The following is an 18,908-nucleotide window of genomic DNA, read 5'->3' as shown; positions in this document are numbered from 1 at the left end:
AACACATAAAATACCTGTTTTTGACAACAGAAGAAATACAGTCACTACCTTACAACGGCTCAACTGATTTAGCAACTTTGTGATGATGCAAAACTGATAAGGCAAGCACTATCAGAACTAAACCACACTTCAAATTTTGAATTTTTATCTTGCACAAGTAAAATGTAGTCCCATCTCTTATGTGATGTGGGCCATCAGAAGTGAGCTGCAGCTCCCAGTTAGCAATGGGATCACACGTGTAAACAACCAATACTCTATAGTGTATTGTGTTGCTAACCTGGGTGCTTGGTAGGCTAGGTGTATTAGCATTTTGTACTTACAAAATATATTCAATGTATGACGAGATTATCTGGAAGTAATTCCCTTTATAAATCAAGGAGTATCTGTACTTGGCACCTGGTAAGTGCTTATTAAACACATAATGACTTGGCCTGGAGATGTAGCTCAATGATAGAGTGCTAGCCTAGCATGCTCAAGGCCCTGCCTGCTCCAGGCCTTGAGTTCAGTCCCCAATATCTCACACACACACACACACACATAGCCAAAAAGAGTCCTTGGGTAAATATCTGATGACTTGAATCTTGGTCAGATTCCAATCCAATCCAATTCCAATCCAATCTGTCAAGTAAACAAAATCATCCCATGGCAGTGTTCAATCCCTCTTCCTCACCCTCCACTACCTGCTAGTTTAGATGTTGCATGCCCCCAGAGGTCCATGTGTTAAAAAGTCTTGGTCCCCAGAGTGGTGCTACTGAGAAATGGTAGAATCTTTAGGATCTTGGGACCTAGTAGGAGGTTCTTAGTGCCACTGCCTTTGAAAGGAATTGTGGGACCTTGACCTCTTCCTTCTACTTTCTCTGTGGCCATGAGGTAAACAGTTTGCTACCCCTTGTGCTCTCTGACATTACCACCCAGCACATCTGCCAGAGGCCCAAAGCAATTGGTCTGCCCAATCTTGAACTGGAACAACCAAAACAGGAAATCCAAATAAACCTTTTCTTCTTTGTAAGTTAATTATCTCAGGTATTGTTGAGTGACAGTCTGAGTAATACAACCACCTTTCCTGATACTTTTTTATTTACTATTATTGTTGTTGTTGTTGTTATTTTGTAGCACTGGGGATCAAACCCAGGTATTGAGCACTACACCCTCAATACCTCTGATACTAATTTTTTTTTTTTTTTTTTTTTTTTTTTTGCCATGCTGGGGATTGAACCCAGAGCCTTGTGTTTGTGAGGCAAGCACTCTACCAACTGAGTTACATCCCCAGCCCAATACTAAATTTTTAAAAGGCAGACTTCTTGTTTTTGATACTACATCAGTGTCACCACACACACGTCTAACAAGCAAAGAACTGTAACTCAACACTCACTCTCCTTGGAACTCCAGTAGTTCTTACTACTGGAGGAAAGGTCAGCCCTGCCCCTACCTTTTTTTAAAATCTTCAAGTCTCAAAATTCTCTGGTCTTGTTTCCTCATTTACAAAATAAGGTGGTTTAATTTAAAGAGTATCATTTAAAGTCAAGAATCCTGATTTCTGGCTGGGGACAGTGGCACGTCTGTAATCTTCAGGCAGGAGTATCACAAGTTCCAGGCCAGCCTGGGCAACTTAGTGAGACACTCTCTCAAAATAATGACTAAAAAGGGCTGAGAATGTAGTTGTCACGAGCACGTCGTAACACTTGCGGCCTGTACTGGATCGGGAACCGGGTAGGAATAAGATAACACTCACGTAGCCGGTCGTTGGTCCTCAGATGAGGTTTTATTGATGCTTGGTTCACAGCAAACGGCAATCAGTCATCGGAGTAACAGCATGCAGCGACCAGGGGCCTCGAGCTGGGGAGCACTATCTTGTCACTTGTCAGCGGGACATAGTGACAGACTCTGTCGGTGGAGTAGTGCCCGCTCGCTCCTGGTCAGTCTGCAGTTTATATAGTCACATCAAAACAAGTTCACACATTACCTCATTTGTTTTTCAAGTCCTGAATTCTGCAAATTCATCTAGTAAATATTTTTACCAGTTTTACCATTAAAACTAATGTAAATTTGGTGTAAACAAACTGCCAAATGTTTTCCTCAGTGACTGCATAGTCACTGTGTGCGTCACTGCTCGTGACTTTACTTATCTTAACGCTACACACACATTTTGTTTTGATCTATCACAGCAAACAACATGTTTTTTATAAGTTTCACAACATGGGGTCAGAAAGCAAAATGGGAGTTGTTTGGTTCACTTCAGCAATGTTCCATACAGTAGTTCAGTGGTAGTGTGCCCCTGGGTTCAATTCGCACTTGGGGGTACCGGGAATCCTACTTTGAAATTCATAAATGGGAAGTTTTTAGGCTAAAATACAAAATGCTCACCAGGTTATAAATTCCTTCACAGAAGGAACTGCCCTTTGCAAAGAGGTGGGGGGAATCTAAACAAAATGCAGTTGGTGTTTTGACTCTGGGTACCAACTCTACATATTGAGGGATTCAAGACATCCTTGCTTTCCATGAATGCTGACTTTCCTTTTGCCAAGTTGTCTCTTGGAGGCGGTAATTTACAAAGACCTTTCCACTTTGTCCTGGTGCTCCCATGATCTAAGGCTTTGTAGGTAAAACCACTGTCTTCATGCATTAAGAGCTCTATGAACAGTTGATTCATTAATCCAAAGAACACAGCACGGATCTGAAATTGGGAGTCTGATTAGTTCACTTTTGTGAACATTACCTTATTATCAAGCGTTGGGGTCAAACATGTCAGAGGGAATGAAATAAGCACTAAAGTTAGCGACCTGTAGTGGGATGGGGATGGGGCTCCTGAATTTCTACGGGTTCCAGGGCAGCAGACTGGTTGGAAATGGGGTCGTAGGGTCCGTGGCAGTTCTTAGAAGCTGCATTTGCACCGCAAGCTCACGGTCTCCACGTGCTTCGGGAGAGCAGCCAAGTTCCCTCCAACTCTTCTACCCCGTGGCGCCATCTTGGGAGCAAGGGACAAGTGGTGCTGACTGAGGAAGGGTCAAGGAGGTTCCTCGGTGGCGGAGGCTCCTGAAGGAAGCCGCATGCAGATCGACTGGCTCTGACCCGGACTTTCTAAAGGGACAAAAGCAGTCATTCCTCGGGTCCACAGGACTCGAAAGACCCCACGCCTCGGTAATCCCTGTTCTGACAATAGCGTCGGTGAAGCGGTCAAGGCGCCACACCTCGGTTCATTATTCGGAGGAAAGTTTTCGACGACCGGAGTGAGCCGCCCCACTCCTGCTCAGCCTGCATCGTCCAGCTGCTTCACAGCACCGAAGCCGTGTAGCCAGCGAGCCACCTCAGACACTCGGCCAGTGACACCACCCCGGCCCCGCCCCCGGTGCGCGCCGGGCTGTGCGCGTGCGCGGAACGCCCGCGCGGCCGGGCTGCGCAGGCGTAGTGGCCATTTCCGGGATCTGTCAGCCGCTCCCTCTGGGCCTCCGTCCTCCGCCCGTGCCCGCTGGAGCCTGTTCGCGTCGACTGACCAGAGTCCGCGAATTCTCCGCTCCGAGCCCCTCCGGACCGCCCCGACCCCAGGTAAGGGGCAGCAGGGGCGAATCTCTGACCCTGTTGGCCTTCCTTGTCCCGATCTCGCACCCGCTTTGGACCCGCGGCGGCGGTGAACCGCGCACTTAGGCCGCGGGGCCCCGAGGCTTGGGGGCGGCCGGGTCTCCCTGCGCGGGCCTCGGAGGAGGCACGGAACCCCTGTTCTCCCTGAGTACCTCTGAGCCCCTGGCGTCCCCCTCACGTACAGATCGGTCGCTTCTCTAGATTTTCTAGTTCTGTGCCACCTCTGATGCCACATGCTCGGTCTCTGGAATCCCCATAGCCCTGTTCGCACCCCTACTATGGGCTTCTAACTCAGTCTGTAAAATTGAGTTAAACGAGATCATCTCCTCCCAATGGATCGTCACGAGGTACCGTTCATCTCGTTCTTTAGAGTCTAGAATAAGTCCCTGCAGGCAGAAGGCACCCGTGGAATGTTTGCCTCCTATCTAGGGCAGCCTTCAATTCCTTTAGTTATTGCAGGACCTACCCCAACTTGAGGAACGTCTTCCCTCGAGTTCTTTTTCAGATAGCATGAAATGTGTGCTTTCATTACGCATAGATTAAGATTCTCCTGGAATCGCCCCCAAGTCAAAATTGCTCCCTTCTCTGCCCTCTGGTTCGCTTGGTGAAACCTTTAATGTAGGTCCGTCTCAGTTCCTGCCCAGACATCGCCACTTTATTGGGTGACCCTGGGACCATTGCGTCTCTGTACTTCTTTTTGTTCATCTGCAATAAGAGGATTCTTAGTATTTTTCTGAGAATAAAGTGTCATTTACATAAATCTCTTAGCATAGTTTGTGGCTCAGAGTAGGTGTTCAATATATATTAGCTGTCATTACCGTTTCTGGGCATTCTGTTTCTTTCCTTCCTCTCCTATCCCCACACCCTCCCCAGATTTGAGGAACAGAATGGTGTCAGATTTATTTATGTTTCTGGCCCCGTCCTGGTACTTGCAACACTGTTGGGAACATAGTAGGCACGTAATACATTGTGATTTAGAATCTTTAATTGTAAAGCCATCTGTTCTCATACTGTGACTTTGGAATGTTCCATTTTAACTCATTGTCGGAATTACTGAAATTATCTTAGTTCTGCCCTCTTTTACCAATTTTTTCTACCCTTTTGGTTTTGGTAGACCCTGGGTTTTCAACTATCTTAAAATAAAGGAGAGGTTATCAGTCAGGAGAGTTGTATTTGCCTTGTTAGAGAGTGGGTGTAATTGGCTGTACTATCAGGTAATATTTAGGGACCTTCTGGGGTTCATCTGTCTCTTATTATTAGAGGAAGGGTGGTCATTTTGGAAAATTAAAACTGCTGCTTTGGAGGGAGAGTGGCAATATTTTGGTCTAGTTATGTAGTCCTCTACTGAAACAAATCCTGCATAAAGAAGGATTTGATGAGACTGGAATTGGGGCCTGTCTAAACATTGGAAAGGTGTGGTGACTTTGTTGGCGTATCTGGTATTCCTGGGTTGGGTAATGAGAGCAATTAGAGCTAGATGAATCACAATCTTGAAAACTGACCCTAAACAGAGAACTGAAATTCTCATTCGTATGGATATTTTTAAAGCCTGAGTGGAGTAAGGCAATAATTTATAGCATATGTTAGCTTTCCAAGCTCCAAAGGTACTTGTAAGGATGATTCAAAAGCCTCTGATGAAAGGAAGAAAGGGAACTAACTTAGCAACAACTAAAACTTGTAGTATGGGCTGGGCTCTGTACTACATGCTTTCTCAAGTTATCTCATTTTATCCTCCTGCCAACAGCCTTAGGATGTCAGTGGTAGATCTGCTTTACAGATGAAATGAATTAGATTCAAAGATATGGAGTGACTTGCCCAGTGTCTTATTGCTAGTATATCAAAGCAAGGATTCAAACCCAGGTCCCCTTGGCTTCAGAGCCCATGACTAACCATCTATCAGATGATAGGTAAAGAAGATTTTGGGAGTCCCTGGAATTATAATATGCCACAAATCATTTTTATCTCCCTCAATGCCAGACAATGAAAGTAGAAACCTGTTAAACTTAATGTCACCACCTTTTCATCTGTTCCATTTCCTCCTCTCCGATCCTATTAAGACAAAGATTTTACTTAAATATTAACCACAGTTTAGATAAAATTATTAACCATAGTTAATAATTTTCATACTATGATGGAGGGGTACAAAATTCAAACTATTATGAATTTATTCTGCATTTACTGAATTTGGTAAATACAGGTGTATTTACTAGCTGCATTATAAATCTGACAAATGTAAGTGTTAACTTGACTTTCAGACTTAAAATAGCCACGTGATTATAAAAGAAGTACAAGTCTGGATATATGTTCAAATACAGAACTTGAATGATATAACAAAATTAGAAATGCAGTTTGAGAAGTAATTATGCCATTGTGTGTCTGTTTACCTCTTGAAGGCTTTTCAACCTTGCTTATAAAACTGAGTTGAAGAATGAGTATCTATACCTTGTGTCTATACCTTTTCAGATAACATGAAATGTGTGCCTTTATTACACATAGTCATATTAAATTATTAGTTTACAGACCAATTTTATTTCAGTTAACAAAATTGTCAAATTTGGCTTTTAAATTAAGTTGGCTTAATTTATTTATTTTTGAGATGAGGTTTCCCAATGTCGTCCAGGCTGGTCTCAGCCTCCCCTGTGTAGGGGGGACTGTGGGTGCCCACTCCCCATCTTGCTCTAAATTACATTTAATTAAAGATATTGTGAGACACTGATGTGTTATTTTGAGTAGCTTTGAGTAAAATCTGTTGTGACAGAATAATTCGGGTTAGCATCAGATATCAGAGAAAAACTGAAAAGTATGCTGTGAGTCTCTGAAATTTTTTATTTTATTTTATTTTTTGGTACCAGGGATTGAACCCAAGGGCACTTAACCACTGAGACACATTCCCTAGCCCTTTTTATTTTTTATTTTGAGACAGGGTCTCACTAAGTTGCTTAGGACGCTCACTAAATTACTGAGACTTGCTTTGAACTTACCGTCCTCCAGTCTCAGGCTCCCAAGCTGCTGGGATTACCAGCATGCCCCACCATACCTGCCTTGAAAATTTTTATTTTTAAAAGAGCAAATTAAACAGTGTCCGTTGAATTCATTAAATTTTATAGTGCTTTCAATTACAGCCCTTTTCTTTATTTGTGAGTTGCAATTTGCTTTCTAGGACATGTAAAAGGAAATAATGACTTAAATATCTTACTCTTAGAATAAAATGTGAAACACTGATATTTCTCTGGCAGTTCAAGATATTTAAGGATGCACTTATTTGTTTACTTTTGGGGTCCTTTAGTGGAAGTATTTCTTCTGTTTTCCACTGATGTCATTTCTTAGTTGAACTCTCTTTGTCCCCTTCACGACCCTCTGGTGGCTCTTCCATTTGTTTTCTGCTTGCGTCAGCACGCATGCCTCCTTCACATTTCAGTCTCCGCATGAGCCAACGTGACTTAAGTATTCATAGTGGGAGTGCCGCTTAGAAATGCCAAAGTTGGGGAGAGGGGAAGGTTGGTTGTTGTTTTGGAAAGTTTTCCCAAATTGAGGTCATGGTGACTTCTTTAATGGATCTAGATTTGGGTACGTATAAAATAGAGAATTTTACTTGATTTTTTAAAAATATTTTTAGTGGGACTGGGGCTGTAGCTCAGTGGTAGAGTGCTTGCATCCCACGTGTGAGGCACTGGGTTCGATCCTTGGCACCACATAAAAATAAAATAAATATTGTGTCCATCTACCTCTAAAAAAGTATTTTAAAATAATTTTTAGTGGTAGATGGACATAATACCTTTTTTTTTTTTTTAATGTGATCCTGAGGATCAAACTCAGTGCCAGATACATGTGGGACAAACACTCTACCACTGAACCATAACCCCAGCCCTTGATTTTTAATTTAATGATATTTTTCATATTCCTGTTTTTCACCTAGTTATAGTAAGATGTTCAAGAGTAATATCACAAACACCTGCATAATCTTTGCCTGGATTTACCAGTGGTAATAGTTTTTTGTCACATTCACATTTTCTATATTTTCTGGCCCAGACAATCGAAAATAATCAAGCACTGTGGCACACACCTGTAATCCCAGCAACCAGGGAGGCTGAGGCAGAAGGATGGAGTCTTCGCTGACAATATAGTTCAGTGGAACATTGCCTCTGGAGTCAATCCCAGAAGAAGGATAGAAGAGAGAGAGGGAGAGAGAGAGAGAGAAGAGAGGAAGGAGGAAGGAATAGGAAGTGGGAAGGGGGAAAGTTACAGAAGACGTCATGACATTTCATCCCTAAACATTCATTATCATTATCTCCTAAAAACTAAGATGTGTTCCCACCTAATGGCGTACAATTATCATAGCTAGGAAAATAAAAACAAGTCCACGTTATTATGTAATATCTAGTTCAAATTCAACGTTTCCGTGTACAATGTGTGTCTTAGGCTATTTTAAAACATAAAGAGTATAATCAGCTTCATTTATGGAATTTGGCTTTCATAGCTCTTTTTCAAACCTGGAACAGTTCCTCTCCCGTGGTGCCGTTTTTTGTAGTCCAGGCCACTTATTCTCTAGAAGGGCACACATCTGGTTTTAACTTTTATTTCTTCCTTGTGTTGCTTAACTAATTCTTGTCCCCTTCATTTCTTGTGACCCAAAAGTTAGATCTGGATCTTGACTGGATTTAGGGTAAACATGTTTGGCATAAATACTTCAGAGGTGGGTTGACTGTATTCTGAGGTTTTCTGGGATAGTCCTATGACTTATTGTCACATCGTAATTATTAATAGTGTCCCCTTTTGCTCTCAAAAGTCGACTGGGCTGAATGATAAATTTGTTGCTATTTATAAATAATGATGTGCCCTTTCACTTTCACATTGCCCATCAGGTTGGATTGTTCCACTATCTGTGACAAGAAGTTCAATCACTTGGTTAGGATGGTGACTGCCAGATTTCTTTATTATAAAGTACTGTGTGGGATGATAATTTGAGACTTTGTGAATATCCTGTACCCAGTCTTCTTTAATCCATGGTTTGACAACCCATTGATGACTCTGTCAGAATAAATTCTACATACATTCTCTCTCCCTCTCTCTCTCTCTCTCTCTCTCTCTCTCTCTCTCTCTCTCTCTCTCTCTCTCCCTCTCTCCCACTCCTCCTCTCTCTCCCTCTCTCCCCCTCTCTCCCTCTCTCCCTCTCTCCCTCTCTCTCTTTTTATACTAGGGATTGAACCCAGGGGCACTTAACCACTAAGCTACATCCCCAACGCTTTTGAAAAATATTTTTTAAAAATACTTTATCTGAGACAGGGTCTGGCTGAGTTGCTTATGGCTTGCTAAGTTGCTGAGGCTGACTTTGAACTCACTATCTTCCTGCCTCAGCCTCCTGAGCCACTGGGATTATAGGCCTGCACCACCATTCCAGGTAGAATAAATTCTATATTGGTGATTGCAGTGCTAGTTCTATTTATTTATTTGTGGTGTTGGGGACTGAATCCAGAAGTGCTCTACCACTAACTATACCCCCCAGCCATTTTTACCTTTATTTTGTTGAGATGGGTCTTCACTAGGTTCCTGAGGCTGACTTCAAACTTGTAATCCTCCTCCTTCAACCTCCCAAGTAGCTGGGATTACAGGAGACTACACCACACCCAATGATAGTTCTTTTTAAGTGATTAACTTGTGACATTGAGATTGAGTCTTTTTAAATGACAGTAGTGTTTTATTTATCTCCAAACATTTCAGGATCCTCAGACAACTTAAATGTCAGTCCTCTGCCATTTTAAGTGCCTTATTTCTGTTGTTCATTGCAGCTTTCTATCCTCCGAAAACACTAAGAATAATGTCCCTGCATCAGTTTTTACTAGAGCCAATCACCTGTCATGCCTGGAACAGGGATCGTACCCGTAAGTATACTATTAGCATTTCTTCTTTATTTTGTCATCTTTGATATATTTCAGATTTACAAATTTTTAAGATTCACATATTTCAGTGTCACGTGTGAAAAGGACTTAAAATCGATCCTTTTAAAGTGTACAATTCAGTTGTTTTTTAGTGTATTCATAGAGTTATAAAGCAATTATCACTATCTAATTTAGAATATAAACTGAACATCTCTAATATGAAAATCCAAAATCAAAGTGCTCAGACTTTTTGGCATCAGCATGACACTCAAAAAATCTTGGACTTTACATTTTTTTAGTTAGAGATACTCAGCCAGTAAAGTCTGTGGATATGATCCAAAATCCAAAAAATTGTGCAATCTGAAACACCTCTGGTTCCAACATTTTGGCTAATGGATATTCAACCTGTATTTTCATTACACTAAAAAGAAACTCTGTACCCATGGTATTCACTCTCAGTTTCCCCCCAAATCTCTCAGTCCTGGGCAACCACTAATTTATTCTTTATCCCTGTGGATTTGCCTATTCTGGACATTTTGCTTAAATAATATCATCAAATATGTGACTTTTTGTGACTGGCTTCTTTCACTAGCATGATTTTTAAAAAATTTTTATTGATGCCTACTATGTTATACAGTTAGGTGGGTTTCACTGTGGCATATCCATACATGCATAAAACATAATTTGATCAATTTAATTCCCCAGTACCTCCCCTTGCCCTTCCCTTCTCCCTCTCCCTAACTCCTTTTCTCTGCCCTGTTGGTCTCCCTTCTATCTTCATGAGGTCCCTTTTTTCAATTTTTTCTCCATAACTTCCACATATGAGAGAAAATATAATACCCTTGACTTTTTAAGACTGGTTAATTTCACATAAATGATGCTCTCCACTTCTATTTTCCTGCCAATGACATATCATCATTCTTCTTTATAGCTGAATAAAACTACATTGTGTACATGTACCACATTTTCTTTACTTATTCATCTGTTGGTGGATACCTAGGCTGGTTCCATGATTTGGCTATTATGAATTGTGCTGATGTAAAACATGGTTGTACATATATTGCTAGAGTATGCTATACTTCCTAGGCTTTTGGGTTAATACCAAGGAATGGTTAGTTGTATCACATGGTGGTTCCATTCCTGATCTTTTGAGGAACCTCCATACTGATTTCCATAGTGGCTACACTAAACTGCATTCCTACCAACAGTATATTAAAGTTTCTTTTCCCCCTGAATTCTTGCCAGCATTTACTGTTATTAGTATTTTTGATGATTGCTATTCTAAAAGGAGTGAGATAGAATCTCGGTGTAGTTTTGATTTGCATTTCCCTAATAGCTAGAAACGTTGAACATTTTTTCATGTAATTGTTGACCATTTGAACTTAGTTTGAGAACTATCTGTTTAGTTCATTTGCCCACATATTAAATGGGTAATTTGGGGTTTTCTGGAATCGAGTTTTTCAGTTCTTTCTATAGTCAAGATTTTAATCCTCTGGCTAAAGGAAGAATAGTTGGCAAAGGTTTTTCTCCATTCTATAAATTCTCTCTTTGTGCTGTTAATTGTCTCCTTTACTGTGCAGAAACATTTTAGTCTGATGTCAGCCCATTTATTGATTCTTGATTTTATTTTCTAGCTAGAGGGATCCTATTGAGGAAGTTGATGCCTACTCCTACACTTAAGGTGTTTCCACTATCTTCTCTCCTAAAAGTTGTGAAGTTTCTAGTCTTACTCTTAGATCTTTGATCCATTTTGAGTCAACTTTTGTGTAGAATGAGAGATAGGAATCTATTTTCATTGTTTTACACATAGGTATCCTGTTTTCCCAGTACTTTTTGTTTTTAGGCTGTCTTTTCTCCAAATGCAAGTTTCTAGCACCTTTGTCAAGAATCAGATGAATGTAGCCTTGTGAGTTTTTCTTTGTGTTTTCTGGTCTGTTCCATTGGTCTACATGCCTATTTTTATGCCAGTACCAAGCTGTTTTTGTTACTTTTTCTCTGTAGTATAATTTGAAGTTGGATATTGTGATGCCTCCTACATCACTCTTCTTGCTCAGAATTACTTTGACTATTCTGGGTCTCTTGTTCTTCCAAATGAATTTAAGGAGATGATCATGTGATTTTTTTTGTCCTTGATTCTGTTGATGTGGTATTTTATGTTTATTTATTTGCATATGTTGAACCATCCTTGCATTCCTGGAATGAAATCACCTTCATCATGGTATACAATCATTGTGATGTTTTTGAATCCAATTTGATAATATTTTTTTAAGGATTCTTGTATCTATGTTCATCAAGGATATTGGCCTATAGTTTTTTTTTCCTTGATATGTCTTTAATCTGGTGTTGGTATCAGGATGATACTGATTTGCTAGAATGAATTTGGAAATATTCTCTCCCATTTATTTCCTGGAATAATTTGAGGAGCAATGGCATTAGTTCTTTGAACATCTAATATAACTTAGCTATGAATACATCTGGTCCTGGGTTTTTCTTTGTTGGAAGACTTTTTATTTTTGCTTTAATCACATTGCTTGCTATTGGTCTGTTTAGGTCTCCTCTCTCCTCTTACTTCAGTTTTGTAGGTAATATTTATCTAGGAATTAATCCATTTCTTCTAGTTTTTCTAATTTATTGAAATATAAGTTTTCAAAAGAGTTCCTAATGGTCTTCTGCATTTCAGTGGTGTCTGTTGGAATATCTGTTTTCTCTTTCTGTTGTGGTTAGTTTGGCTGCAGATTTATCCATCTTATTTATCTTCTCAAGAACCAGGTCTTTGATTCATTAATCCTCTTTATTGTTCTTTTAGTCTCTGTTTCATTAATTTCAACTCTGATCTTTATTATTTCTTTCTTTCTGCTGGTTTTAGAAATGGTTTATTCTTGTTCTTCTAAAACCTTGAGATGCATCATTAGGTTATTTTCTTGGAATCTTTCTAATATTTATATGTAAATACTCTTAGATATAAATGTAACTTTTCTCTTAGAACTGGCTTCACTAGCTGGACTCAGTGATGCATGCCTATAATTGCCTATAATCCCAGTTTCTTGGGAGACTGAGACAGGAAGATTGCAAGTTCAAGGCCAACCTTGGCAACTTAGTGAGACCCTGTCTCAAAATAAATATAAACAAACAAATAAAGGGCTGGGGATGTAGCTTTGTGATAAAGTATCCAGGTTCAATCCCTAGTAATGCAAAAACAAACAAAACAAAACACCTGCCTTTGCTCTGCCCCAGAGGTTTTAGTATGTTGTATTTCTTTTCTCATTCAATTTTAAGAATTTTTAAATTTCTCCTCTGATTTCTTCAGTGACCCACTTAACATTCAAGAGTGTATTGTTCAATTTCCATGTGTTTGTATTGTTTCTATAGTTTTCTTACTGATGATTTCTAATTTCATTCCATTATGATCTGATAGATGCAGGGAATTATTTCAACTTTTTGTATTTGGTAAGACTTGCTTTGTGGCCTAAAACATATTTAGGAGGAAGTTCCATGCACAGCTGAAAACAAAATGAATTCAGCTATTGTTGGACAAAATATTCTGAACTTGTCTGTTAAGTCTATTTGATTTATAGTGTAGTATCAATCTGTAGTATCTTTGTGAATTTTATGTCTGGATGACCTAGTAGTAACAGAAGTATATTGAAATCACCAAGTATTATTGTCTGGGACCTAGCTAACTTTATGTTGAGTAGTATTTGTTTTATGTCATTAGATGCACTGATGTTTGAGGCATAAATATCTACTGTTGTTATATCTTCTTGGATTGTTCCCTTTTATCAATACATAGTGGCCTTCTTTGTCTTTTCTAACTAATTTTGGCCCAAAGTTGGCTTTGTCTGATGTAACTACTCCTTGCTTTCAGGTTCCATTTGCATATAATATTATTTTCCATTCTTTCATTTTCAGTCTATGGATGTCGTTATCTACAAGATTTGTGTGTGTATGTGTGTGAGTGTGTGTGTGTGTGTGTGTGTGTGTGTGTGTGTGTGGTACTGGGGATTGAACCTAGGGGCACCTCGCCACTGAGCTACATCTCAGCCCTTTTTATTTTTGAGGTCAGAGACTGTGTATCATTTCCTATCATTTTAATTTATTTCTCATGTTTCTTTTCAATACAAATTCTCAGTTGCTTTTCTCTCCCCCTCACCCCCCAGTACTGGGGCTTGAACCCAGCGATGCTTTACCACTGATCTACATCCCCAGTCTTTTAAAAATATTTGTTATTTTGAGAGAGTCTTAACTAAGTTGCCGAGGGTCTCATTAAGTTGCTGAGGTTGGCCTCAAACTTGTGATTCTCCTGCCCCAGTCTCCTGAGTAGCTGTGATTCCTAGCTGCTTATCTATTCTTCTAGTGAGATTTATTCTTTTTCGGGCTCTCTTTATTGTTTTGTGCATGTAAAAATCCTTTAAGGCTCTTCTGCAATGCTGGCTAAGTGGTCATGAATTCCTTTATGCTTATGCTAGAAAGTTTTTATTTCTTTTTTTATTTTGAATGATAGCTCCACTAGATATAGCAATCTGGATTTGGTAGTTTCTGCTAAGGAATCCAAATTTGTTTTGATTGGTTTTCTTCTAAATGTAACTTTGGCTTTTTTGTTTTGTTTTTTGTAGCTTTAATTTCTTCTTTGATCTTTCTTTTTGGCATTTTAGTTACTGTGTGATATGAGGAGTTCCTTTGCTTGTCTAGTCTAGTTGTGGTTTTACATACTTCCAGTATCTGGATGTCCATCGTGTTACCAAAGTTTGGAAATTTTTCTACTATTATTTCACTAAGTAGATTATCATTGCCATTACCTTGTATGTCTGCTTCTTCCTCAGTACTTGAGGAGACTTTCCACTGAGTTTTTTATTTGGTCAATTGAGTTTTTCCTTTCCAGAATTTCTGGTTCTTTTTTTGGATCTCCCTCTCTTTATTGAAATGCTATGTTATATCCTGCACTTTCTCCCATAGCTCATTTCTTAGATCTTCTTTTAATTCATTGATCATTTTAACAATCAACTTTTTAAAGTCTTTGCCCAACCTTTCCACTTCTGTGATATCTGTGATTTCAGTTATTGGAGAGTTATGGACTTTTGGAGGAAGCTAATTTGCTTTTTTTTCCCCCCTTGTCTTTCTATATTTACATTTGCCCATCTGCTGGAATTGGTCTCTTTTCCACTGTTATATGAGGATCTCTTTAGTGTGCTTCTTTCTCTTTACTGTGTCCTGAGCCAGGGGTATATCTCTATGTTAAAGCACCTACTCAGTGTGTTACAGTGCTGTGATCAATCCCTGGCACACTTTGAAAGGAGAAGATGATCACCAGTAACTGCAACTATTTGAGAACATATATACAAATAAGCCATAAAAATGTACTTAAAAATGTTTTCTGTAACTCCACCAGTCCAGAAGTGGAAAAGGGGAATTATATCCTATAATAGGCTGAAAAATTAGTTTTTAAATAAAGTACAATTGATATTATACTATATGAAACATAAAGAAGCATAAAACATACAAGAAAAAAGATAAAAATAGAGAGAGGAAAAAGACTGGAAGTAAAAGCAAGGAGAAAAAAAAAGAGGAGAGTACAGAAAAGAGAAAAAAGAAAAAGATAGAATGAATAAATCCAGTTAAGGTATTATCTCATTTTAAAAAAGAGAGAGAAAAAGGAAAAAGAACAGGAGTGGGAGAAAAAAGAACAGTAGTGGGAGGGAAAGGAAAGACCAAAGGAGAAAAAGTGATGAGAAGAAGGAGACAGTATAGAAAAGAGGAAGAAAAAAAAAAGAAAGATGGAACAAATAAATCTAACTCATACATTACCACATTAAAAAAAATTATATATGGGGGACACAGTCCATAATCCAGCTATTCAGGAGTCCAAGGCAGCAAGATCACAAGTTCCAGGTTAGCATCAGCAATGCAGTGAGTCCCCATCTCAGAACGTAGATAAAAAGAACTGGGGATGTAGCTTGGTGGCAGAGCACTCCTGGGTTCAATCCCCAGCACTGGGGAAAAAAAAAAAAGCCGAAAAGAAGAAGAGGTAGGGGAAGGGAGGCAGAAAAGGAAACAGCTGAAGGTGTACATTGCCCACATCCCAGGGGCTTACAGTTGTCCCAGCACCATGTGTTGAAGACTGTTATCTTGGCACCTTGGTTGAAAATCAGTTGAATGCAAATATGAGAGTTTATTTCTGGATTGTCACTTCTGTTCCATTGATCTTTGTATTTATCCTACTGTAAGTCTGCAGGAAGTTCCAACTTTGTTCTTTTTCAAGATTGTTTTAATTATTCCGTGTCCCTTGCATTTCCACATGTATTTTAGGATAAGCCTGTTCATTTCTGTTAAGAAGACAACTGAGACTTTGATAGGGATTGCTTTGAATCTATAAATTTGTTATCTTTTTAAAGCATTTCAGATATGATTCATTCTTATTTTTAAATAAATCTTGGTACATGAACTAGGTTCACTTCAAGTTATTGCTGGGTGAGATGAAGACCCAATAAGAGTGTTTGGGTACTTGCACAGGTATAACCTGCAGGACAGTGAATCCAGAGCTGCTTCAGAGCTGACCTTCTTATGTCTTCTGTTTCCACATTCTCATCTAAAAATAGGTTTTTGGAATATTTCAAATTATTGTTAATACAGATCCAAATTTTTATGACATTGTAATTTGAAATTTATAACACTGTCTAGGTTTCAGTTTGGATTTAGCTTTAGAAAACTCTATGCCTCTTAAAAATTTGGAGAAATATATAGCTGGTTTCCAGAAAACACTAAAAATCTTAGGATTTTAAGTAGATCTAAATATTTACCTAGTTCCATAGTGTCATCTGTAAGATAGATATAATTTTCCTAAGGAGGAGAAGAAAGTGATTATATAGATGGGGGAAAGCTATAGATCCTAATTTTAAGAAATCAATATTTAAGAAGAAAAAAAGAATGTATGAACTAGGAAGAAAAATGTACGTATATACCAGTAAGAGTTTTATGTGGTTTTTTTTTTTTTGTTTTTTTTTTTTTTTTTTTTTTTTTGCGGTGCTGGGGATCGAACCCAGGGCCTTGTGCTTGTAAGGCGAGCCCTCTACCGACTGAGCTATCTCCCCAGCCCCCAGTAAGAGTTTTAAAAACTTCATTTCTCATAATTTTTTGACCTGGTTCAGGAAATTTAAAAACAATTTTATTTTGTGATTTATATTGGCTTTATTTAAAGGAAAATTTCCATATAGTTTATCAGCAGAATCAAGTTTTGTCCATGACAATAGTAATGGAAATCTATGACCTATTTACAGCTTTTCAGAAAGTAACAGAAATTGAATATTTTTCTCTAGTAATGTAACACAAGTGAACTAAAATGTCAAACATTTTCACTGTGATCTGAAGTTATTTCAGCTAAATATAGTAACATTGTTTATTTTTTGCTAGTTAGACTATTTAGTTGACAATTGTATTTGTTTCTGGAAAAATGAATTTTTAAATTTAGTTTTCCTACAAAACATTTTAAAATATAGGGTCCAAGTAGAGGACCTAAAATAAAGAACACCCAGCACACATACCTGCATGCACACACACAGACACACAAATAATAGTAACAAAAGAGTTTTTTCAGGGGTGAATTTGGGAACCACGTTTTCAAAACAGTTTTCCTATTCTATCTTTTCAAAATCCAACTGTGACATCCTGGTTTTGTTTTGGGGGTATTATTTGTTTGTTTTAGTGACAATTTGAAGATCAGGCGTTAACAATCATACTCTCTTCTTTCCCCAGAGATTGCCCTAAGCCCCAATAATCACGAAGTGCACATCTATAAGAAAAATGGGAGCCAGTGGGTAAAAGCTCACGAACTCAAGGAGCACAATGGACACATCACAGGTAAATGAAGGTAGCTGCAGGCTTAACATGGGATTTCCAAATGAAGCTTCTGTTTAAATGAAGAATCTAAGAAAGTAAGTGGCCATGACATTTAAAACTGTGCAAAATTTACTGCATTTTTTTTTTTTTTTTTTTTAGAAATTTTGAGAAAATATCATAATTTCCCCCAGTTGTTAAGTGTTTCTTGTGGCCCAGCTGGTACACAGTAGCTACTAGTGTGTACTACTGAACCTACTCCTCTGATCAGGAGATGAGACATGAACGCCAAAAGTATACCATGGCAAAAGGCAGACACCATGAAAACATGAACCAAAACTGTGTTCCCAAGTACTGCAGGATGCAGTGTCTGCCAGAATTTTCTTTGTGAAAGAAGACTTTCCAAAATCTTGAAAAAAGTAGTATAACTCAAACACCCATCTCAGATTATCTGCCACCATAACTAACAACATTTTTCCTATATCAGAAAATACTTTTCTTATATTAAGAAACTTAAGGAAAAAGGGGATATAAAATAAGGAATATTATTCCAGATATTGGTAAAGACCCTCTCACTAGTAGTTCTTTTCTGTTCCTTCTAAAGGCTAACTATAATTTGCTATAACATCACCCCAGTGTTGGTTTATTTTTTTGGTACTGGGAATTGAACCCAGGTGCACTTTTACCACTGAGCTACATCCCCAGCCCTTTTCATTTTTTATTTTGAGACAAGATCTTGCTAAGTTGCTGAGGCCGGCTTTGAACTTATGATCTTCCTTCCTCAGACTCCCGAGTTCCTGGGATTGCAGGTGTGCACCACTGCATCCTGCATCCCAGATAATTTTTAATATTTTACATATCTATTTACATATTCATAAACAATCCTTGATACCATCAACTAGTTTTTAAATTCTACATAAGTGGCATCTAATTCATCTCCTACAGCTTGCTTTTGTATTTGATATTATTTCTGAGATGTATCTGTGTTGATGTATCTAGATCAGGTTTATTCCTTTTAACTTCTGGTTAGCATTTCATACCTCATTTATTTACTCTTCCCTTTATTAAAGGACATTTAGGTTGTTTCCAGTTTTTCCTTATTACAGTGAAGCACTAAATCAAGCATCCCTATACAGATCTCTTCGAATGTAGGTGTGAATGTGAGTGGATGGTACATTTGTTATGCCACAGGGGAAGTAGGCTTAGCATACTTCAGATCATATTAGCCATCTGAGTTTGTTTTTTGTGATTTTTCTGATTTCTCTGACCATTTTTCCAATGTTTTTGTTTTGTTTTGTTTTTATCTTTTTGTTGATTTGTAGAAGACTGGATTTATAGCATTTGGGCAGATTCCAGAATATATATTTTTTGTCTTTGATCAAAGCTATTAATGAATGGATGGATAGATGTGGGAAGCACAGTTGTTTTGTCTTGTTTTGTTTTTGGTACTAGGGATTGAACTCAGGAGCATTCTACTACTGAGCTACATCCCCAGCCCTTTTAATTTTTTTTGGAGACAGGGTCTTTACCCAGGCTGGCCTCAAACTTGTGACTCCCCTGCCTCATTCCCCTATATAGCTGGGATTACAGACAGGTGCTACCATGCCCTACTTAGGAAACCAAATTTAG

At 38.6% G+C, this 18,908-nt stretch overlaps 1 protein-coding gene across 1 annotated transcript in view; it reads left to right on the top strand.

Annotated features, from left to right (window-relative positions):
* Positions 1 to 3,389: 3,389 nt before the first annotated feature.
* The window catches only part of Arpc1a (actin related protein 2/3 complex subunit 1A), a 34,484-nt gene continuing 18,965 nt past the window's right edge, over positions 3,390 to 18,908 (top strand). The window contains exons 1-3 of the mRNA XM_047533562.1: positions 3,390 to 3,543; positions 9,363 to 9,455; positions 17,199 to 17,303. Of these exons, the coding sequence (XP_047389518.1) occupies positions 9,392 to 9,455; positions 17,199 to 17,303 (169 nt within the window). The 5' untranslated portion in view covers positions 3,390 to 3,543; positions 9,363 to 9,391. The remainder of the gene's footprint in view (positions 3,544 to 9,362; positions 9,456 to 17,198; positions 17,304 to 18,908) is intronic.

Source organism: Sciurus carolinensis, chromosome 18 (assembly GCF_902686445.1).
Source record: "Sciurus carolinensis chromosome 18, mSciCar1.2, whole genome shotgun sequence".
NCBI lineage: Eukaryota > Metazoa > Chordata > Mammalia > Rodentia > Sciuridae > Sciurus > Sciurus carolinensis.
Note: the sequence above shows the minus strand (reverse complement) of the source record. Positions and strands in the feature narration are given on the sequence as shown.